Here is a 19515-nt window from a genome sequence, read left to right as displayed (position 1 = left end):
CCCCTATAAGTCAATTTTCTGTCTGCAGCCTCAAGCTGCTGCTGCTACCATGGATGGAGCTGTTCCATTCACCATCTTGACTTTCCCTTCTTGAAGGGCTTTCCCCTCTGAAACTGTGAGCCCTGAGCAAAACTCTCCTCCCATACGTAGTTTCTGCCACAGACCTTTGGTCGCACAATTCAAAAGGTAGCTACTGCCATTCTCTCAAAGGTACCCATGCAGCTGCCAACTGCCGTGGCCAGTGCCAAGTTTGGGTTATCATCAACAGGTGGGAGGGTGATAGATTTCCCGCACATTGTGCTTTTCTCTATTTTCCACCATGAAAATACAGCCTGGAAAATTTTGATCACAAAAAGTTATTTATGAGGCTGGTGTCAGGAAGGCACTCGCCACCTAGCACAGATGCAATGCACACCACCCAGTGTAAGCCAGAACACAGTGACCGTCAGCTCACCCTCCAAACTCTGTGTCAAGGACAAGGCTTCACAAGCTTGGCATTAACCAGCTGTAAAAAAACAATGGGCAGCACAGGCAAGTGGGATGGCCCCCATGAATGACCTGCCTACCTTTTCTGTGGTTTCATAATCCATTTTGAATGCCCACAGGTGCAGCCGAGCTGAAAGCTCGCTGATGGAAGAGAGGGTGAGAAGGAACTGTTCTGCACTGCCCAGGGGTACTTCCGGGTTTGCCAGCTGAGCCTCCTGGATTTTCTGCTTCTCCTCTTCAGTTGGAATCATGGTCAGAATTTTCTAGAAAAATAGGAAGATGTAATAATTCTTTGTTAGTGATGGACTCCGCTCCTGTAATGTTTTCAAATTTCTGTTACAATTTTCCAAGCAGGTGGTTAATATCATTCTGTTTTTAATAATAGGCAGGTGTTATATTATTATAACCAGTGAACATTAAACATCCTGCTCCAGGACTCCTAAGCCTTGTGCATAAAGGGCGTTCCAGGCAAGGACAGGGATAATAAGTGAAAAGAAAAGGACAGAATATTGGAGAATGCCTTCCTGCTCCCTGGGAGATACAGTGGCATGTCCAGAACATGTGCTTTGTGGCACATCTTATAAATGGATTGCAAAAATGAAACCTTCGGGAAGAAGTCAGATTGGCTTTTATGCATTAATTGCAAATGTTAACCAAAACCCATAGAGAAGCAATGCTTCAATATCAAACCCAGGTCTGATGGAGGAAGAACTCAATACAATGTACAATACTGTGTACATACTTCTCAGTGATGAGAACAGGATAGCTTTCTATTTCTATTCGCTTCTGGACAAACCAACTGTGGAGTGCAAAGACGACCATGGGTGTTAGAATCTAATTGATTCTACCTACAGCTCAAATGCCTAATTCATTATACTTTTATAACAGAGAAAAATTAGTCTATCCTTATCATTCCTACTTAAATAGTGCCTGGAAACCCTTTCTACCCACCCCCCCACACACATATCAGAGAGAGAGAGAGAAAGACAGACAGACAGACAGACAGACAGACAGACAGAGAGAGACAGAGAGAAGACAAGAAAGGTTCAGTTGTTCATAGAAGCTATGATGGTCCATGTGAAGAACTATGAGTAACAGCAACAATGTTTCTAAACCACAGAGTTGAGTTTAATCATATTTCATGATATATGGCCAGTACATAAAACCTACTTTATTATTACATAGAAACAATAATCAAATGTAAAAGTATATATAATTATATATATATGTATATATATATATATATATATATATATAACTTATAACTATTCTAATGGCTATGATTCTATAGTTCTTCAAGTTGGGAGAGTGATACTTCAGTTCACCATGAACTTTCCATTTCTTCTTCCATAGTATATAGCTTCTAGAACCAGCTTTTCTGTCTCTATACAAAATCATATTGGTCTTTTAGCTGGAACTGAGTTAAATTTATAGATTATACATATTTTTCTAATTTCCGTCACATACAGCTTATACATTATTTATTATAGTTATGACTTGTATATTTCATCATAAATAACACTTTAAAATTTGCTCACTGTTACTATGTAACAATAGAGTAGGTTTTGTGCATACATTTATATCAATATTTATCTCAACAGAAGAACAGAACACTATAGAAAAGGGTACACAAACATGTTCCATTAGACAAAAGTGAAAGACCATTCAACAGAGAAAGGATGCGATTTATAACAAGTGGTCTTGAAACAACTAGATTCTCTATTTAAAACAAAACAAAACAAAATACTCTCAACTTAATTCTCCTCTATACATAAAGAAACTCAAGATGGATCATGACTTTAAAAGTAAAATGTAATACCATAAAAAATTTGGAAAGAAACAAGAGAAAACCTTTGTGGCCCATGGTAGGAAAAATATTTCCACAAGCAGCAGCGGATAAGGTAAACTCTATCCTAGCTAATTTCCTTCACTGTAACAAGAATGAAAACATAAGCTGAAACTTATCAGCAGAGAGGCTGTCCTGCAACCTTGCCATTCCATTCCTGGGTATGTACTCCAGAAAAGTGAAAACACATTCACTGGAAACCATTAAAATATTTGCAGTTTCTTTATTTGTAATAGCCCCAATCTGTGTCAAGTTAAAACTTTTAGTGGATAAATAGGTAAACACATTGTGGTACATCCCCAGAACCAAACAGTCCTCTGCGGTAACATCAGGACGCTACGGAGCAGAGGCTGTTACTCAGCGAGGCTCCAGGGTGAGACTATGTGGGCAGAATTTGAGTATCAGGAGAGAATTAGCCAGAATTCTGGAGGTCACCCTGTCCACAAAGACAGTGTAGATTAAAAAAAATCCAAACAATTCAAACAGATAATGCTCTAAAAACATCTACAGTTGGAATCAAAATCTTTAGCAAAAGAAAGTGCACTTTAATTTTCATAATGCTTAAATTGTTCTAGGCACAACAGGAATTTCAAAACAAAGGCTTGCCAGCACCGTTTCTAATCTCCAGGAGACATGTTCCTGCACGCTTTGTTGCTTTGTCCCTCTGAAGGAACTGAACATTTCTCCTTTGCTATGTACTTCTCTAATTGGAACCACTTCTCTGCCACTGAGGATTCTGGGCCTACGATCTGCTAATTGATCTCCCCTTCCTTTCTATCACTGTCTAAGGACAGCTATAGGACAGTGGGACAGTAGAGCGGTGCCACCTCCTGTGCATAGCTAGTCCCTTCTTCCACCAGAAATGATACTGATGAACAGAAGGCAAGGCTTAAGTCAGACTCTGGTCACATTAGTAGGTTCCTCGATGATTCTTTTTTTGAGTCACCAATTGGTTTTGTAGGGAAAGGAACATCCAACAAAACCAAAATGCAGTAATCTGAATTTTTCTTTACTTTCTTCCTAGATGGGTGACTTTCAACCTTCCTAATGCTATGACCCTTTAAAACACTTTCTCGTGTTGTGAAGATAGCCCCCTAACTACAAAATCACTTTTATTGCTACTTCATAACTGTAATTTTGCTGCTATTATGAATTGTAATGTTTAAATATTTTTTTGGAGATAGGATTTGTCAGAGATCATGACCCACAGGTTGAGAACCCCTGTACTAAACAGTGTTTCTGAATTACTACAATAATCATACTTGTTTCCATACCGGAAGCCCATTCTGCCCTCCCCCAAACAATGCAAATGTACCTTTATTTTGGACCTATAAATGGTAGGTTGAGTTTGGCCATTTCATTTACCTGCAGATGAGTCACGGTGATGAGGATTTTACTTGTTCATTTTGACTAAACCCTAGCCATGGTGATGAAGAATATACTAGAAGGACATGGGTGTGGCAGCAGGGGCTTGGGAAAGTTTGGCCAGGGGTAGTTTGTAAAAGGTTTGCATTATTCTGAGAAAATGGCTTTCTATCCATGCGCTTTCCTGAAGCAACTTAACTAAGCCATGGAAGGATCCTGGTGGTATCTCTTCCCATCTCTTGAGCACTCTGAGGAGACACATTGGTGCACGAGATGATTGTGTCCAGCACAGATGGAATGATTTCTTGAGGCTTTCCCATGCAGAGTCGGAGAACTGCTAGGGGCTGCCCCGCACGTCACAGCAGTAGCTCCGTCTTCCATTGACGCTCATCTGCGATTGCAAACGCTACAAACAGAACAGCTGTCTCGTCTTCAGACCATTCTAGTTCCCTGAGCCAGCCATGTCGCTCCATGAGAAGACTCGCCTATGTCCAGCACCCACGAAGCCAGCTAAGGACAGGCATTCAGGAATACAAACTTCTTAAAATGATACTGTGGCACAAATGGTTAAAGGAAATTTCTGCTTCTAGGATGATGCTGGGTCTGACAGTCAAAGAGAACCAAATTAAACGTCATTAAAGACCACTGTGCTATACTGCCTTTTAAACGGACTACGTTCTAAGAATTGTAATAGCAAAGGGGGGAGGGAGTATGTTTTCCCATTTCCATTTGTGATCATTTCAAGCATTTTACTGGAAAAATATTATTGATGTTCCCTCGAGATGATTCTAAAATAACTTCCTACAGCCGAATACTCTTCTGAAAACCATTTCCTTAATAGAGTTAATTGGTATGACAAATCCAGATTCATACCCTGAGTTGCTAGGCAATGGCACAGGATGTCATTTAATACATCCTAATTGTGTTTTGTAGCACAGAGCTTGCCAACGGCCCCATGACGCTGAGATACCATGACATAATGTGTGTATCCAGGAAGCGGAGGGTCTGGCTGAAGGCCTGTGAGCATTAACTGCAAATCTTATTAGCAAAGGTCTGGAAGTTGACAATTGGTTTTTCTTCTTTGTCTCATTTTAACTCTTGAATGACAGGAGTCCAGAACATGCCCTGGGCCCTTCCCAGCACATGAGTACATATCTTCTATGCCACTCAGGCACTGGGGTCAGCAGTCATGAAGGGAGATGACAGAGTGTACTGCATTGCACATTCTACATGAGGGCTTGCTCCATGGTCTTCACAGCTATGTGAGATCAGCTGAAGGATAGTCAGTCCTCAGACATGGAGGTAGTTCCAATCAGGAGTTCTCAGCTTGCTTTTACTCTAGGGGAAGTTAACAGTGTACGGAGACATTTCTGGTTGTGGGTCAGAGTGGGAGATGGTACCTAGTGTATTAGTTATATGTCCTATTGCTGCTGTAGTAACAATGTTGCTCAAATCAAGTGGCTTTAAACTGCCTACATTTATTCTCTCATGACATCCAAAATCAAGGTTGTAGGAGGCTTTCTCTTTGAAGGCTGAAGAGGAGAGCATTCCCTTGCCTCTTAGCTTCTAATGTTCAACATGATCCTTGGCATCCCTTGGTTTGTAAGCATGTCCCTCTCATTTCTGCCCCAATATCACGTGGCTTTCCATTCCATGAATCTCCGAGTGTGTCCTCTGATTCAAGTGGCACTCTTATCTGTCTGTGTCTAAATATCCCTCCTCTTATTAGAATACGATCCAGAAAACTGATGGCCCATTTTAATGGGACTGCCTTTCCAAGTGAGGTCACCTCCTGCATTAACATGAACTTGGCCTGGGCACTGTATGTTCAACCTAGTACTTGTTTCAGTGGACAGTTCTTCTTGCAACTGTCTCTTCTTCCCAAACCACAAACGTATACCTGGCATACTGGGCTCCAAATCTTGCACATACTGTGTGCTCACTGCCCTCTCCTCTACCCATGGCTCAAGGTGCACTTAGTACTGTGGCCAAGCCTTCCTCTCTGGGGACTTCTCTACCAAAGGCTGGTGCTCTCAAGAGTCAGGCTTCACTGGTTCTATGTCCAAGTTATGCAAACAAGACTGTGTATGAACAAACCTTAGCTGTGGAAGGCTTAGATAGAAGAATAGAACATCCAGTATCACTGTGTCTCTAGACTCCTCAACCTTACCCAGATATCTCCAGGTTACATTATCCATGGGTGAAAATCTGTAGGTTGTTTAGTAGCTCTTCCCCTTTTCCATCATTATGATAAGAGGTTTCACCTGGTACGATCTGGCACTATCGCACAGAGGCAGGAGAGCATGATCATGTGGAGGGACAAGAATTGATTCATAGCAGGAGAATGTTGAGATTTGGCCTTTTGCTATGTATTGTAATGCTAAATATTGTCCCCCAAGGCCTAATTGCCCACACAGACAAGATAATCCCCACATAGACCCAAGGGATAATATGTAACCTTGCCGTCCCCCAAGTTATCCCCGATTGGTGAATAAAGGTACCTACAGCCTCTGGTTAGGCAGATGATGAGTACAGTTTTGGGGTTTCCATACTTGGGGTTGGAGGTGGGGGACCACTAAGAGAAAGATAGAGGTGGAAAGAGGAGAAGAAATGGGGGATATAGATATATTATAAAAATTGGACAAATAGGGGTAGATTACTGAATCTGCTCTTAAACCAGAAAACATCTTATAGTCATAATCTTACATTGGTAGAGATTATTTATATTTTGATACAGAATTGAGGTTATATTTTGTTACACTGGTACCTAATTTTGTATAATGATGCAAATTTAAGGTTTTCATTAATATAAATCTTTGTATATTGATACAAAATTTGATGTTAATTTGTTAAAACATAATATTTCTGTTTCAATTCTTACAAAAGTATTATACCTATGCAACTCCTTTAATAATAGATTTAATCAAAATCCTTTTAATAACTGCTATTACAAACCATTTAGGATAAGTAATACAAGTTAATAGTCAATCAAACTCATAGTCATGTTTGATACTAGTCTGAATTATCACAGAAATATATATATATCCTGTGTTAGATAGATAACAGATAGCTGGAGACAGGCAACATTTGACAATTCAGATATGCTATGAATAAATGCTCTTCAAAAATCTCAGAGACTCACAGAATATGGCATTTAACCATAATGTTATTAATTTAAGATATTTTTGACATTAAGACATGTCAACTCCTGGCAACACTCCATTAGACTTGTAAGAAGATGATGAGCATCAAAAGCCTCCATATGGAACTGCTTCAATTATAGCAAACTTGACACTCAGCAAAAAAAAATTCCCTAAATTCATCTGCAGACAAAATGCTATCAAGAAATGACAAACAGATGCAGAATAGTTGATTGCCAAACTCTGCCAAAACAAGGTAAACAAGCCCTTCATATTACTGCTTCTTGTAAGGTCTGTCAGATATCCTGGTAGAGAAGCTTGAAGATAGATGCTCCAACATTATAGAGAATACTAAGTACTGTCCAGATTGTCAACTCTCTGTCGTTTCTATAATTGTTGGAAGCTGCATCCCAGCACTTCCTGCATACTCAAATAATATTTATTCCTTCTAAGGTCTCTGATGGAATTAAAGACTAAATAGTCATAATCTTACTATAAGATTAAATTGCTTAGGATTTAAGAAGATATTCTAAGCCTAAGAAGATGTTTTTATATTAATATTACAAATTAGAATGGGGAACAAAATAGAAATTGATTTAGACATAGAACTCGAAATTCACCAAGATAGAATAATTATTTCCCAATTGTTCCTACTACATGTTGTTTATTTCTTTAAGAGATAAAGCCTTTTTATTTAGACAATAAAGGGGGAATTTTTAAAAGACCAAATATGAAAAATTTAGTAATGTTAAATATAAACATATGTGGCTCTTGCTGGCATATAGTGTGGGATGAGAGTAGGGAGATGCAGAGAGATGAGCAGTGATTTTGTCTTCCATATCTGGTGTGCCTCATCAACTGTGCCATTGGCATGGTGTTCACCACGGAGGCTGGTTCTTCCCAGGGACAAGAGAATGTGCACATAGACCCAAGTGACACAGTTACCTTGCCCCCCAAATTATCCCTGATTGATGAATAAAGATCCATATAGCCTCTAGCTGGGCAGAAGATAGGTGGGTTTTGGGTTCCCAGGCTTGGGATCAGAGGCAGGGGACAAGGAGGAGAGAGAGAGATGGAAAGAGACACTGTGGGGTAGATGAGTTATAAAAAAATTATCGTGAAGGCTGACCAATTGGAATTAAGAGCAGCCCAGATGGACCATACCAAGTTGTGATTCAGGGTTAATGATGGGGAAGTAGATTTTAATAGCTAAGAAGATAGGTATCTTCCCAGTTCTAATGCTATAAAGGCTTATTATAAATATAAAAGTTATATGTCTTTTATCTGGAAACTGAATGATCTAAGGAAGGATAGAAATGCAGATTTAAGATTAAATATGAATCACAAACAGAGGATTATTCTCTACTGTGTGATCTACCTTTCATCTTTCTCTACCTTTAACAGTTCAGCAAGCATGAAAGCCTTAGCTGACTTGTTCTGGTCTTCAGATGATCCAGCAGCAACAACAACAAAAACAACAACAACAACAACAACAACAACAACATCATCATCATCATCATCATCATCATCATCATCATCATCATCATCATCATCATCATCATCTCTGGCTTATTTTTTTTCTTTTTAATACAAGTCTCATGTAGCTCAAGCTGGCGTTAACCCAGTGTGTGAGGATGACCTTGTACTTCTGATCCTTCTACCTCCACTTGCCAACCACAGAGACTGCAGGTCAGTACCATCACACCCACTGTTGGTAGTCCTAGGGATCAAACCAGGGATTTGTACATGGTGTGTGAGCCTTATCTCTGGCCCCAAATCATACTTTTGTAAGATCAAAACTATGTCCTTTATGTGGACCTCAGCACCTAATGAAAGAGTACATACAATTCATAGGTCTTCCTACACATAGTAACATGACATAGAAGGAGACCTAGGCAGGACGATCTTTTTCTGAAGTAAGCAATATTTGGTTAAAGTTGAAGTCCATAAATGAGCCAAGATCTCTGAACTTCACAGGCAGCATGACTTGTCACCCCAGCCCAGAATAAACATCTAAGAATCATTAATAATAGAGTCAAGTTGACTAAAGAATATTGCAAACCACCAAAGTTCTATTTAATGCCACAAAGCGATGCACATTTCATAACACTAGTGATTCTTCAAAGAACTTGCCTTACCTCGATCCCTTCTTTGTTTAAGGCATACTCATCAAAGTTCAAAATGGCTATCTTAATCGTCCTTGGAGGGGGCAGTACAGTCAGGCCAATGTTGATGGCGTTGCTCCTCTTGGAATCCAGAACAATGATCTCCTGCCTTTTACCATCTGCAGCTGTTTTCTTGGTGATAAAACAAGGAAAATCAAAAGATTAATGGGTCATCTAGGGTTTCACTCCTTATTTAGAGGTAAGAGCAAATAAATGGCCCAGATTCAGCTCAGGGAAGAACTGGCTGCCACTCAGCACAGGGGATAGAGTTTGGGGAAGAGAGAGATAAATCAAGGCTTAGGTACTCAGTAGCTTCCAAGGTTATTAATGGAACTTCACAAGTCAGACACATTACAAAATAATATTGATTTTCCTTCAATAGGAATTTTTTTCGTGTCCCCAGCCTTTTAGAGTTCCTTTCTTATGTGCTGTGAGGTGTTAGGACGTGTCTTAGTTGGTTCAGTGTATATGTGCCTATAGCAGTGAATACCCAGGCTGAGGAGTCAGGCTGATGAGGACATTCAGTGTGGCTGGTGTGTCAGCCCTTAGGTTCATGGATCTTCCTAGGGCCTTCCTCGCTATTCAAATTCCCTGCACCCTTCGGACTAGAGTACCTCCATGTTTTCTGTATGCTTAGCCATCATACACTGCCCACTGCAGGACAGGATGGGGCCTCCTAAGTAAGAGAAAAGAAAGGGCACATGCCCTTAAAAAGGATGAGTGACAAGCAGGTGCAGACACCAAAGAGACCAGAGAACTGGGGGTGTTCTGGTATCCTCACAGAACTCTGGGTTGCAGCTTTCCCAGTGGCATGGGTGCCTCTCAGAGGCAGACCCTGTGCCTCCCTCATCCTTGTGGCTAGCACAGGGCTAGCACATGTCTAGAACTCAATTTGTAAGCCTCTGAAACTCAATGTTTGTATCCTTTCCCCAAAATCAGTCGCTGGTCTCCTAATTTCCCAAGAGATAGAATCTAGTATCATAGGTCAGAGCTTTTGGGGGTATTATGGTTTAGATAAGGTGGGAAGAATGGAATCCTTACGTTGGAATTGGTGTTCTTACAGGAACACAGCAAGAAAGAAGCTATCTGAAAGGCAAGAAGAAAGCCCCTGGCAGAATCAATCTTGATCTTGAACTCCACAGCCTCAACCAAGAATTGTAAGACATATATCTGTTGTTTAAGCCACTGGGTATGTTATTTTTAAAATAAGTATATTTATTTTTATGTGTACGAATGGTAAGCTTACATGTTTGTATGTTTGTGTGTTATGTGCAAGGCTGTTGCCTGTGGAGATAAGAAGAGGGCATGAGATCCCCTGGAACTGGAGTTACAGATGGCTGTGAGCCACTGTGTGGGTGCTGGGAATTGAACTCAAGTCACCTAGAACAACAAAGGGAGTCATCTCTCCAGCCTGCTGTATGGTATTTTATTATGGCTGCCTCAACAGATAAACACAGGATGTGGGGAGATAAGCCAACATTTGTTACCTCCAGAGCTAGGACACAGTTGTGTCCACTTTTCCCTTCAGCTGTCAGGAAGTTGCTTGTGAGTGGCAGTGGAGGGTCATGGGAGGAGACTGGTTCCACCTCTACAATGCTCAGGGTTCCTGGGGTGCAAAGGCATCTGGGAGGATGGCTGTTTGAACCACAGAACAACATTCTTATGGGCAAAGGTAGGGTGGCTCTCTTAAAGAAAACTGGACTGTGATGGTGTGTGCTCACTGAGCAAGGATTCCAACAGGAAGCCAGTGCTACCTGCTGAAAAGGCCAGGTCTGCAGGAACCGAGTCTCCAACTGGGCCATCTGCAATGCTGCCAGGTCCCAGGGAGAAAGTCAGGAGATGGGCCATTCTACTCAGGGATGAGACTAGATGAGGCTATCTCCTGAAAGACCTCACAAGCCAGAGTGGGGGAGAAACTCCGACCATACCTTGCTGACAAGTACCCTCTGAATGGCTGCTTTGACGCTGCCTGAGTCCAGGAGCAGAGAAGCCACGTAGTGGGAATAACACGAGAGCTGTGGGCTACCACAGCGAATCAGGCCAGTCCTCCTAACCCTCCCAACTCAACTGCTTCAGATTTATTTTAGGTCCTTAAATACATGTTTCTCCATGAAGAAACAACCGAGATATCCCAGCCTGGGGAAGGGGCAGTGGGGATATATTTCATCCTATGAGTTCTATTAGAGAACTTTAATGCAACCTGTAGTAGTAGTAGCAGTAGTAGTAGTAGTAGTAGTAGTAGTAGTAGTAGGAGTAGTAGGAGTAGTAGGAGTAGTAGGAGTAGTAGTAGTAGTAGTAGTAGTATTCTAGCAAAATTCTACTAAGATTTGTGTACTGGCTGGTTTTGTGTGCCAACTTGACACAAGCTGGAGTTATCACAGAGAAAGGAGCCTCCCTTGAGGAAATGCCTCCATAAGACCAAGCTGAAAGGCATTTTCTCAATTAGTGATCAAGCGGGGAGGGCCCCTTGTTCATGGTACTATCCCTGGGCTGGTAGTCTTGGGTTCTATAAGAAAGCAAGCCAGTAAGTAACATCTCTCCATGGCCTCTGCATCAGCTCCTGCTTCCTGCCCTGCTTGAGTTCCAGTCCTGACTTCCTTTGGTGATGAACAGCCATGTGGAAGTGTAAACTGAATAAATCCTTTCTCGCCAACTTGCTTCATGATCATGATGTTTTGTGCAGGAATACAAACTCTGACTAAAACAATTTGTTTAAATAGAAAAAAATCTAGTCTAAAGTTAATAAAAGACTATGTGCATTTTAAAAGTCAATAAAATTCTTTAATTTTTTACATTCATTTATTTATCTGTATGAGTGTTTTAACTGTGTGTATATTTGTCTACCATGTATATGCCTGGTATCCTTGTATATCAGAAGAGGGCATTGGATTCCCTGGAACTGGAGTTAGAGATAGTTTTGAGCCACCATGTGGGTGCTGGGAACTGAACCCAAGTCCTCTGAAAGAGCAACAGGTGCTCTTAACTGCTGAGCCACCACCCCAGCCACCAACATTCTTTTGTTAAGCATTAATAATCCATTTCTGATAGTTGTGGAGCTCTTTGTATCTCCCAGTCAGCTGGTGCCCAGAGACAGCACCGGAGAAAAGGCAGCATGGCATAGTTACAAGGGAAAGGCTCTCACAGCACCGCCCTGGTCCTTCTCACCTAGACTAAAGTCTCAGGACCAAAGTCTGACATGAAGAGTGACAGAAGAGTGTGTAACCAGAACAGGAAACAAAGTGAAACAAAATCAAGACAGACAGAGAGTGAGAAGCAAGCCTGGTGATCCACTCATGCAGACCTTCTGAGGAGAAGGTCAAGGAGAAAGCAGAGAAGGAGGCACAGGAGAGAAAGACCAGGCCACACCTAAGGAGGCCTCCTGTTCTTGACTGCCACATGGTTTGTGTCTGCTTCTATGGACACCAATGAGGCATGCGATCAAACCCTGAACACAGACAGGCAGGAGAGGCTAGGATCCCAGCCTAATTCCCCAACAGTCTGTTTTGTTTACACTGTTAGTTTCACAGACAGGATTTTTCTAAGTAGTCTCCTAACTTACTCTGTAGCACAGGCTGGCCTTTAACCCACGACCCTCAGTGTCCTGAGGACTTGGATAACATTTGGGCACTAACAGTTTCTTTTCCAACTAGTTGCTGTCTCTGTAGGCTTATTCATCACCTCTCCATGGTATCCTATTTCCAGAGTAGCTTGTAGGTGCCCAGTTCCCAAATGAGAACTGTTCACGTAAGAGTGTGAGAAGTCACCTCTGGAGGGCCAAGAGACCTCCAATGATATTGGTCAGCTCTGGGCCACAGGAAGGATGGTTTCAGTCTCAGTTCTTGCATTAAAGGTTAGAGAGCCAACCTCTACCCTCCCCTTCAGCAAGTTTCAAGAATGGTCAGGATGGAGGAATGCTGGAACAAAATACCTGCCGCCCAAGGCTCCCCATAGAGTGCTTAACTACAGGGTGGCTGAACATAAAAACAGGGCTATCTCTACTGTGCATCTGCTTCTGCATAGTAGGTATGCAACCCTATGAGGGAAATAGCTGCACGGCTGTGTTGCAACATGCTACTTTCCCAAGTATGTCCAGGGGGCTCAAGGGAAAAGGGGACCTGTTTATTTAAGAAGAGAGGGACCTTGAAAAGTCTCCAGGCTGTTTTAGTCCCATGAAGCCTATTAAATGGAGTTTCTCCTTTGAGAGCCTACATAGCACCTCTTACTACCCCCAAACCCAGGACGATCTCTGGAGACATGCCTCAGGTCTGGATGCCATGGAAGGCTTTTTGTTCATTTCTTTTGTACTTGACCAAGAACACTGCAGAGAAACGGTGAGGTCAAGACAGATGGAAGAGAATGGGAGGTTACCCTGTATGTCCAGGGGAACAGAGACCTCAGAGAGAGAAGGGGCAGGAAGGAAGACAAGAGGGTTCAGTACCTTTCTCTCAGGTTGTCCCAGAAGGGTGAGGGTCTGACGTATAGGGAGACAGAGTTGTGTGTCTTTAGAATGAGGCTTCAAAAGACAGCACACAAGTGCAAAAGAGGCAGACTGGTAACTGCCGAGGCCATGACTGATAACGACAGCCCTAGAGTCGGATAGAGGACACCTTAATGTCTTATGCTTCCCAGGGGTAAAGAGCGACACAGATAAATCCAAGTTTCTGGAGCAGCTAAGGGTGCTTAGTGGAGACATAGATGGCTGATGCTTCCTGGGCTAGAGATGCAGAAACTGGGTTTGAGAGCAGATCAAACCACTATCCTTAAAAACAAAGGTTTCAGAAGCTGCAGGTAAGGGCTCAAACTTGATTCTGAATAGTTACGGAGGGTGTGAGGCCACATACAAGTGTATGATCGCAGCCCAATTTCAGTCAACATCCAAGGGAAAGGAAAAAGCCATCACCTCGCCTCCAAGCTGTTCAGCTTTGGAAGGCAGAAGGATGAAGATTCAGGTAGCAATGAGAAATGTCAGAAAGACATTTATAGTCAGTACAGAGTTTTCATTAAGTTTAACATTTGCTAAGAGGCTGACACAACCGATCACCTCTTTGATTTGTTTCTTCCCCTTGCTGGGGATAGAACCCAGAGTCTTGCACACGTTAGGCAAACCCTGTACTACTGAGCTACGTCTTGGGCTCACCCTCTTGAAGTTTTAAAGAGTAATTTTATTAGGAACAGAGGATCAAAATGTTTAAAAAGTGAAACATTGAAAACACTGAACTTGCCACCCCGGAAGGTACTGGGATTGAAAATAGAAACCCATCTAAGGATGTGATGTGTTTGGAGAAGGCTGCCGGGTCTGAGCTCACTTCCATGAAAGGCAACTGGCCCTGCATGAGCTGCTTGGCAGCAGGTGCTGGAGACCCTGTGTCTGGGTCCGGGTTAGCCTGGCCATGCTAGAAATGGTAAATCATGCTTGTCGACTCCCTGCTCACTCCCGCCAAGAATGACAATATGGGATACTCTCAAAACTCTCCCTTGAGAGAGGGACAGTTAAAAAGTTACATGTTGCAATGGTAGAGATGTAGCAAAGATGAGAACCTGAGAAGCTTTCTAGTCTTTCCATGAGAATCATAAAGAAATACATTGCAAAGCTTTCTAGCAAAACAAACAAACAAAAGGCTAAGTCTACGTAAAGGGCAAAAAAAAAATCTTTGGTTAAACTAGAATAAAATCTTCACTTGGCGTGGTGGTGCATGCCTTTATTCCCAGTACTCCAGAAGCTGAGGCAGGGAAGCTATTTTGAGTTTGAAGCCAGGGCTTATATAATAAGATTCTGTCTTTAAAAAAATGAATGGGGAGGGAATGAAAGAAAAAAATTATTCTACTCCAGAATAGGCTTGCCTTATTATTAAGGGGAAAAGGTATTAATTTCTCATGTTTTTGAGACTCTGGTAGCTAAAGCCAATTGGACATTGGACATCCCGTGTTTTCCTGTCACCGTAAGCAGAGGACATAGTGAGACTGTTACCAACTGTGGCAGCAGTACAGGAATAACAGGTTATGTTTCTAATCCCTAGGTAGAATCTGGGCTTTCTGGTGTTATAAGGAAATAACAAACTCCCTCATATCCCAGATGTGAATGGGAAGTGTCAACACCTTTATCTCTTCTCCAGGGAAGAAGCCACATCGGGGTTGTCACTGTGGAAGGTGGTCAGATATTCATGTGTCACTTTAAAGCAGACACTTACAAACTCTGGATGTACTCCCCAATCTAAGAGACTTAGAAATCTCCCAGCCTAGGCCTGAGCAGGTGTGCAGACCCATACTCCAAACACAAAGAGAAATAGCCGTGATCATCAACTGCAAAGTTGGAGCCAGCCTGATCTACACAGTAAAACTCCAGGCCTGCTAGGGCTACACAGGGAGACAACAAAACCAGCAAAATCACCCACACTGAGGCTTCTACCCTGGCCAAGCCAATTAAATCACCATCTCTATATTTCTTTTAAAGACTTTGTTAGTAGTTTCTGATATACTAAAAACACTTCAGGATAAACAGAGTGTGGTAGTTTTAATGAGGATGTCAGGCATTTGAAATTTTAGCTCACTAGTGGTACAGTTTGGGTAAGTTTAGGAGCTATGGCCTTGCTAGAGGAAGTGTCGGGAGCTAGCCATTCCTAGTTAGCTCCTGCTTTGTGCTGGCAATCCAAGATGTGAGCCTCCCACTTCCTGCTCCTGGTACCACCTCTTTGCTCTACCATCATGGAGTCTGAGCCTCTCTGGAACTGTAAGCCCAAATAAACTCTTTCTCGTATAACTTGTTTTGATTATGGAGTTTTGTTGCAGCAATAGAAAAACAGGTAATACCCGGAGCGAAACAAATTGTCACCAAATCCATCTGAGACCCTTCCCCAAATAAACCCAAGGAACCAAAATGTGCCCAAAAGCAAAACCAAGTCCTCTCCTTGCCACTCTCCTGCTTTCTCCGCACTTGTCCTTGGTCTGGTAGTTAGCTGGGGTGTGAAAAAGGAGCCCATTGAGAATAAAGGGTTTTCAGCCCCCCTCCCCCATTGGACATAAGAATTGGGAAGGCCACTTCACGGGGCTCCTCCTGTCAAGTCCACATGTTCTGGACACTCTCTGCCCTGAAGTAGTTCCCTGGAACCACTTGACCATACATCACCACGTCGCAGAGCAGCAGCAGAAATGCACTGTACGGCTTAACCCAGGGTTTCAGTCTCCACACAATACAACGAAATATATATATATATATATATATATATCTTTATATATATATACATATCTTTATATATATATATATATATATATATATATATATATGCTGCCAAGTCAGAAAAGTGGGTTCTGCTTCACAAACTATTTTTGAAAAGAAACCAGGAAATAAGGCATCTTTTTGTTCCTCTCATGATTATTAAGTGCCCCCCCCCCCGCAGCACCGGCTCTCAGGAGTGAATCTTTGGGGTGGGCATGACTGGATAATCACAGCCACACCCTATCACTTTGGGCTGGTGTTAGTTTTCCAATAGAAACTAAAACCAATTCCCTTTGTTTCATGCTGTCTTGTGAAGTTGATTTCATTTTTGTTGAAGACTATTGTGTTTAATGAAAAACTTCTCGTGAGCCAGAGTTCGGAAGTGGCTGTTTACAGCTGTGTTGTATGAAAATCACAGTCAGTGATCAAAACCAGATGTGGAATTAGTTATATCGGAATTGGTAACATATACAAAATGGATCCATTTCTCCAAGGTGGTGCTGCAATAATATTATTTTGCATTTTCACCCCTTATAATATTTTGAAAATTAGCTTCAGCTCACATAATCTTTAAAAAAAGACTACCAAACAATGACAACATCATCATCAAACCCTCAAAGGTATATGCTCCCAAGTTTCATTGCAGAACATTCTGGAAACAATTTAATAAATGTTTCAGTTTCATTGTCTCTCAGTGTCCCTAGGGGATTAGTTTCAGGACCACCAGAGAGTACAATAATTCTCAAATGCCTTACATAAATGGGTTTTTACATATTTTCTACATAACCCTTAAAGTCCTCTAGAGTGTTCTAAATCATCTCTGGATTATTAATATTACCTAGCATAATACAAAAGCCATGTACTAGCTGTTGCATTGTTTTAGAAATAAGGACAAGGAAACATTCTATAAATGTTCAGCACAAATGCACATTTTTTAAAAATGGGTTCCATCTGCAGTTGACGCAATCTTAAGATGCTGAACTCTCCAATGTGGATGACTGAGTATTCCCTTATGTCCCTGGTTTACCAAACATGGTCACACAGTCAGCCATTAGCAAGGCCTTACACTATTTCAGGAGGTGCTCACCTTCTACAGGTTAAGAATAGAACTCTGGGGAGCTGACAGGATGGAAGCCAATAGCTTATCACCAACCATGTCAACCACCGTGAAACTGAGAGAAAAGGGAGATGGGTAAAGCAACACTCATTTTAAGTCTTCTCATGGCAACTTAATTTTACCATAAATGGAGTTAATCATGCCTCCACTACCAACCTGCCTCCCTCTTTATTCTCAGTCCCAAGGCCACATGCAGCTCCCCCAGCAACCTCCACAGTATGAGAAGCTGCAGGAAGCCACCAGCAGCACAGCTAGCCAAATGAGTACATGAAGGAGAAGGAGAGAGGGAGGAATGAGAGAGACAGAGAGAGAGAGAGAGAGAGAGAGAGAGAGAGAGAGAGAGAGAGAGAGAGAGAAGAAGAAGAAGAAGAAGAAGAAGAAGAAGAAGAAGAAGAAGAAGAAGAAGAAGAAGAAGAAGAAGAGGAGGAGGAGGAGGAGGGGGAGGAGGAGGAGGAGGAGGAGGAAGAGGAGGAGGAAGAGGAGGAGGAGGAAGAGGAAGAGGAGGAGGAAGAGGAGGAGGAGGAGGAAGAGGAGGAGGAAGAGGAAGAGAAAGAGGAGGAAGAGGAGGAGGAAGAGGAAGAGGAGGAGGAGGAAGCCAATTGGGTCAGTGGGTCCAGTGTAGTGTATGAGATGGGTCATGACCTAACTCTCAGCTGGTCTTTCCCACAATGCCAGGCTGACCGTATGAAAAGGAAGAGGACATATGGTCACCTAAGTACTGTATGACAGCACCCTGAAAAACATCAGGATATGGGTACACTGAGAGTAGGTGTTCAATGTTTCATTCCTGGGGGTTATGTTCTAGAAAGAACAAAATCTGAACCCACTTTAACAAAAGAACAGAAGTGATGAGATGTGCTAACTTATATTAAAGCTCAGTAATTCAGATCTTACAGTAAAGAAGCTTTAATTCTGACTTAAGGAGATTTCTGAAACAGGAAATAATTGAGAGCTGTATCCTCTCTGAGCCTGGGCAGAAATAGACACTGGGATAAATACCAATTGGTAAAGGGGGTCAAGAAGTTTAAGGATCGCAACTGGATTTAAAAGAAGACTGACCAATGAACACTGCCCAGCTGACCGCTCAGCATCACTCAACAGCCATGGCACCTCCTCTTAGAAACACACACACACATGCACACAAACACACACACAAACACACACACATAGGCACACAAATACGCACAAACACACACACAAAAAAAAACACACACACATGCAAACACACACACACACTCGCGCGCACACACATGCAAACACACACACACATATGCAAACACACACAAACGCACACACACACGCACACACACGCACACACACACGCACGCATGTGTGTCCTGAGGATACTATACATGCTTTTGTCTTTAGAACTGGTACCTGACTCCCAAGTCTGAAAACCCAGTTCAGGCAACTTTATACTCATCTCAGCTGATGATGATGAACGGATGGATCAGCCGGGGAATAGAACTGGCTCAGAGATATCGGCTCTTACATGCCTTCCAGCATGTCCCACTGGGTATGAATCTGACCCAACAGAAAACCAAAAGCTTCCTGAGATTCCTGTAGTTGTTCCTGTGACTCAGTCGCAGGGTTCTCGGGCATGACCTTGTGCTACATTATCAAAAGGTTGGGCACCCTTGTCTACATCATGTTTTACGAAGTCCTTTCTCATATCCCAAATTCCTAGAAGGATAGAAAGCTTCTAGCCTCATAAAAAGTTCACCATACCCTGAATTACACATTCGTGGGTGTAATAAAATGGAGCTCATGCATTTAAGAAAATAAGAAACCTAAATGCGTATATAATTTTTTCTAGGGATGCAAACATGTCATTACTGAATATCTAGATAGTTTTTACATGTCAGCTCAGAGGATTATCCAGAGAGTGAATTATTGCCTCTGCAAAAGCATTGAGTGGCTACAGCTACGGCCAAAGTGCTCCTATGACCTCCCTGGAGGTCACAGTGGATGAGCATTCTCAGGGACCCTGCTAATCGAGCAAGTCCAGTTCCTTTGGAGTGTACTGGCATTGCCCCTGGGCTACATGGCCATCCATGATTGGCCTTTTAGCTTCTTTCCCTGGGTTGTCTGGTGTGCTGCTGTGCATTTGACATGGCACGGATCTAAGAATATAATCTCAAAAGTTAGACATTCTAGTCACAGTGGACTGCTTACCAAATGGC

At 42.2% G+C, this 19515-nt stretch overlaps 1 protein-coding gene across 6 annotated transcripts in view; it reads right to left on the bottom strand.

The window, feature by feature from the left end:
- Fhod3 (formin homology 2 domain containing 3) overlaps nucleotides 1–19515 on the bottom strand; it is a 440137-nt gene that overhangs the window by 22804 nt on the left and 397818 nt on the right. For all 6 annotated transcript variants that reach the window (NM_001415720.1, XM_087591989.1, NM_001415719.1 and 3 more), the window contains 2 exon segments: nucleotides 567–749; nucleotides 8976–9134. In NM_001415720.1, the coding sequence (NP_001402649.1) occupies nucleotides 567–749; nucleotides 8976–9134 (342 nt within the window).

Source organism: Rattus norvegicus, chromosome 18 (genome assembly GCF_021556685.1).
Source record: "Rattus norvegicus strain SHRSP/BbbUtx chromosome 18, alternate assembly SHRSP_T2T, whole genome shotgun sequence".
Lineage (NCBI taxonomy): Eukaryota > Metazoa > Chordata > Mammalia > Rodentia > Muridae > Rattus > Rattus norvegicus.
Note: the sequence above shows the minus strand (reverse complement) of the source record. Positions and strands in the feature narration are given on the sequence as shown.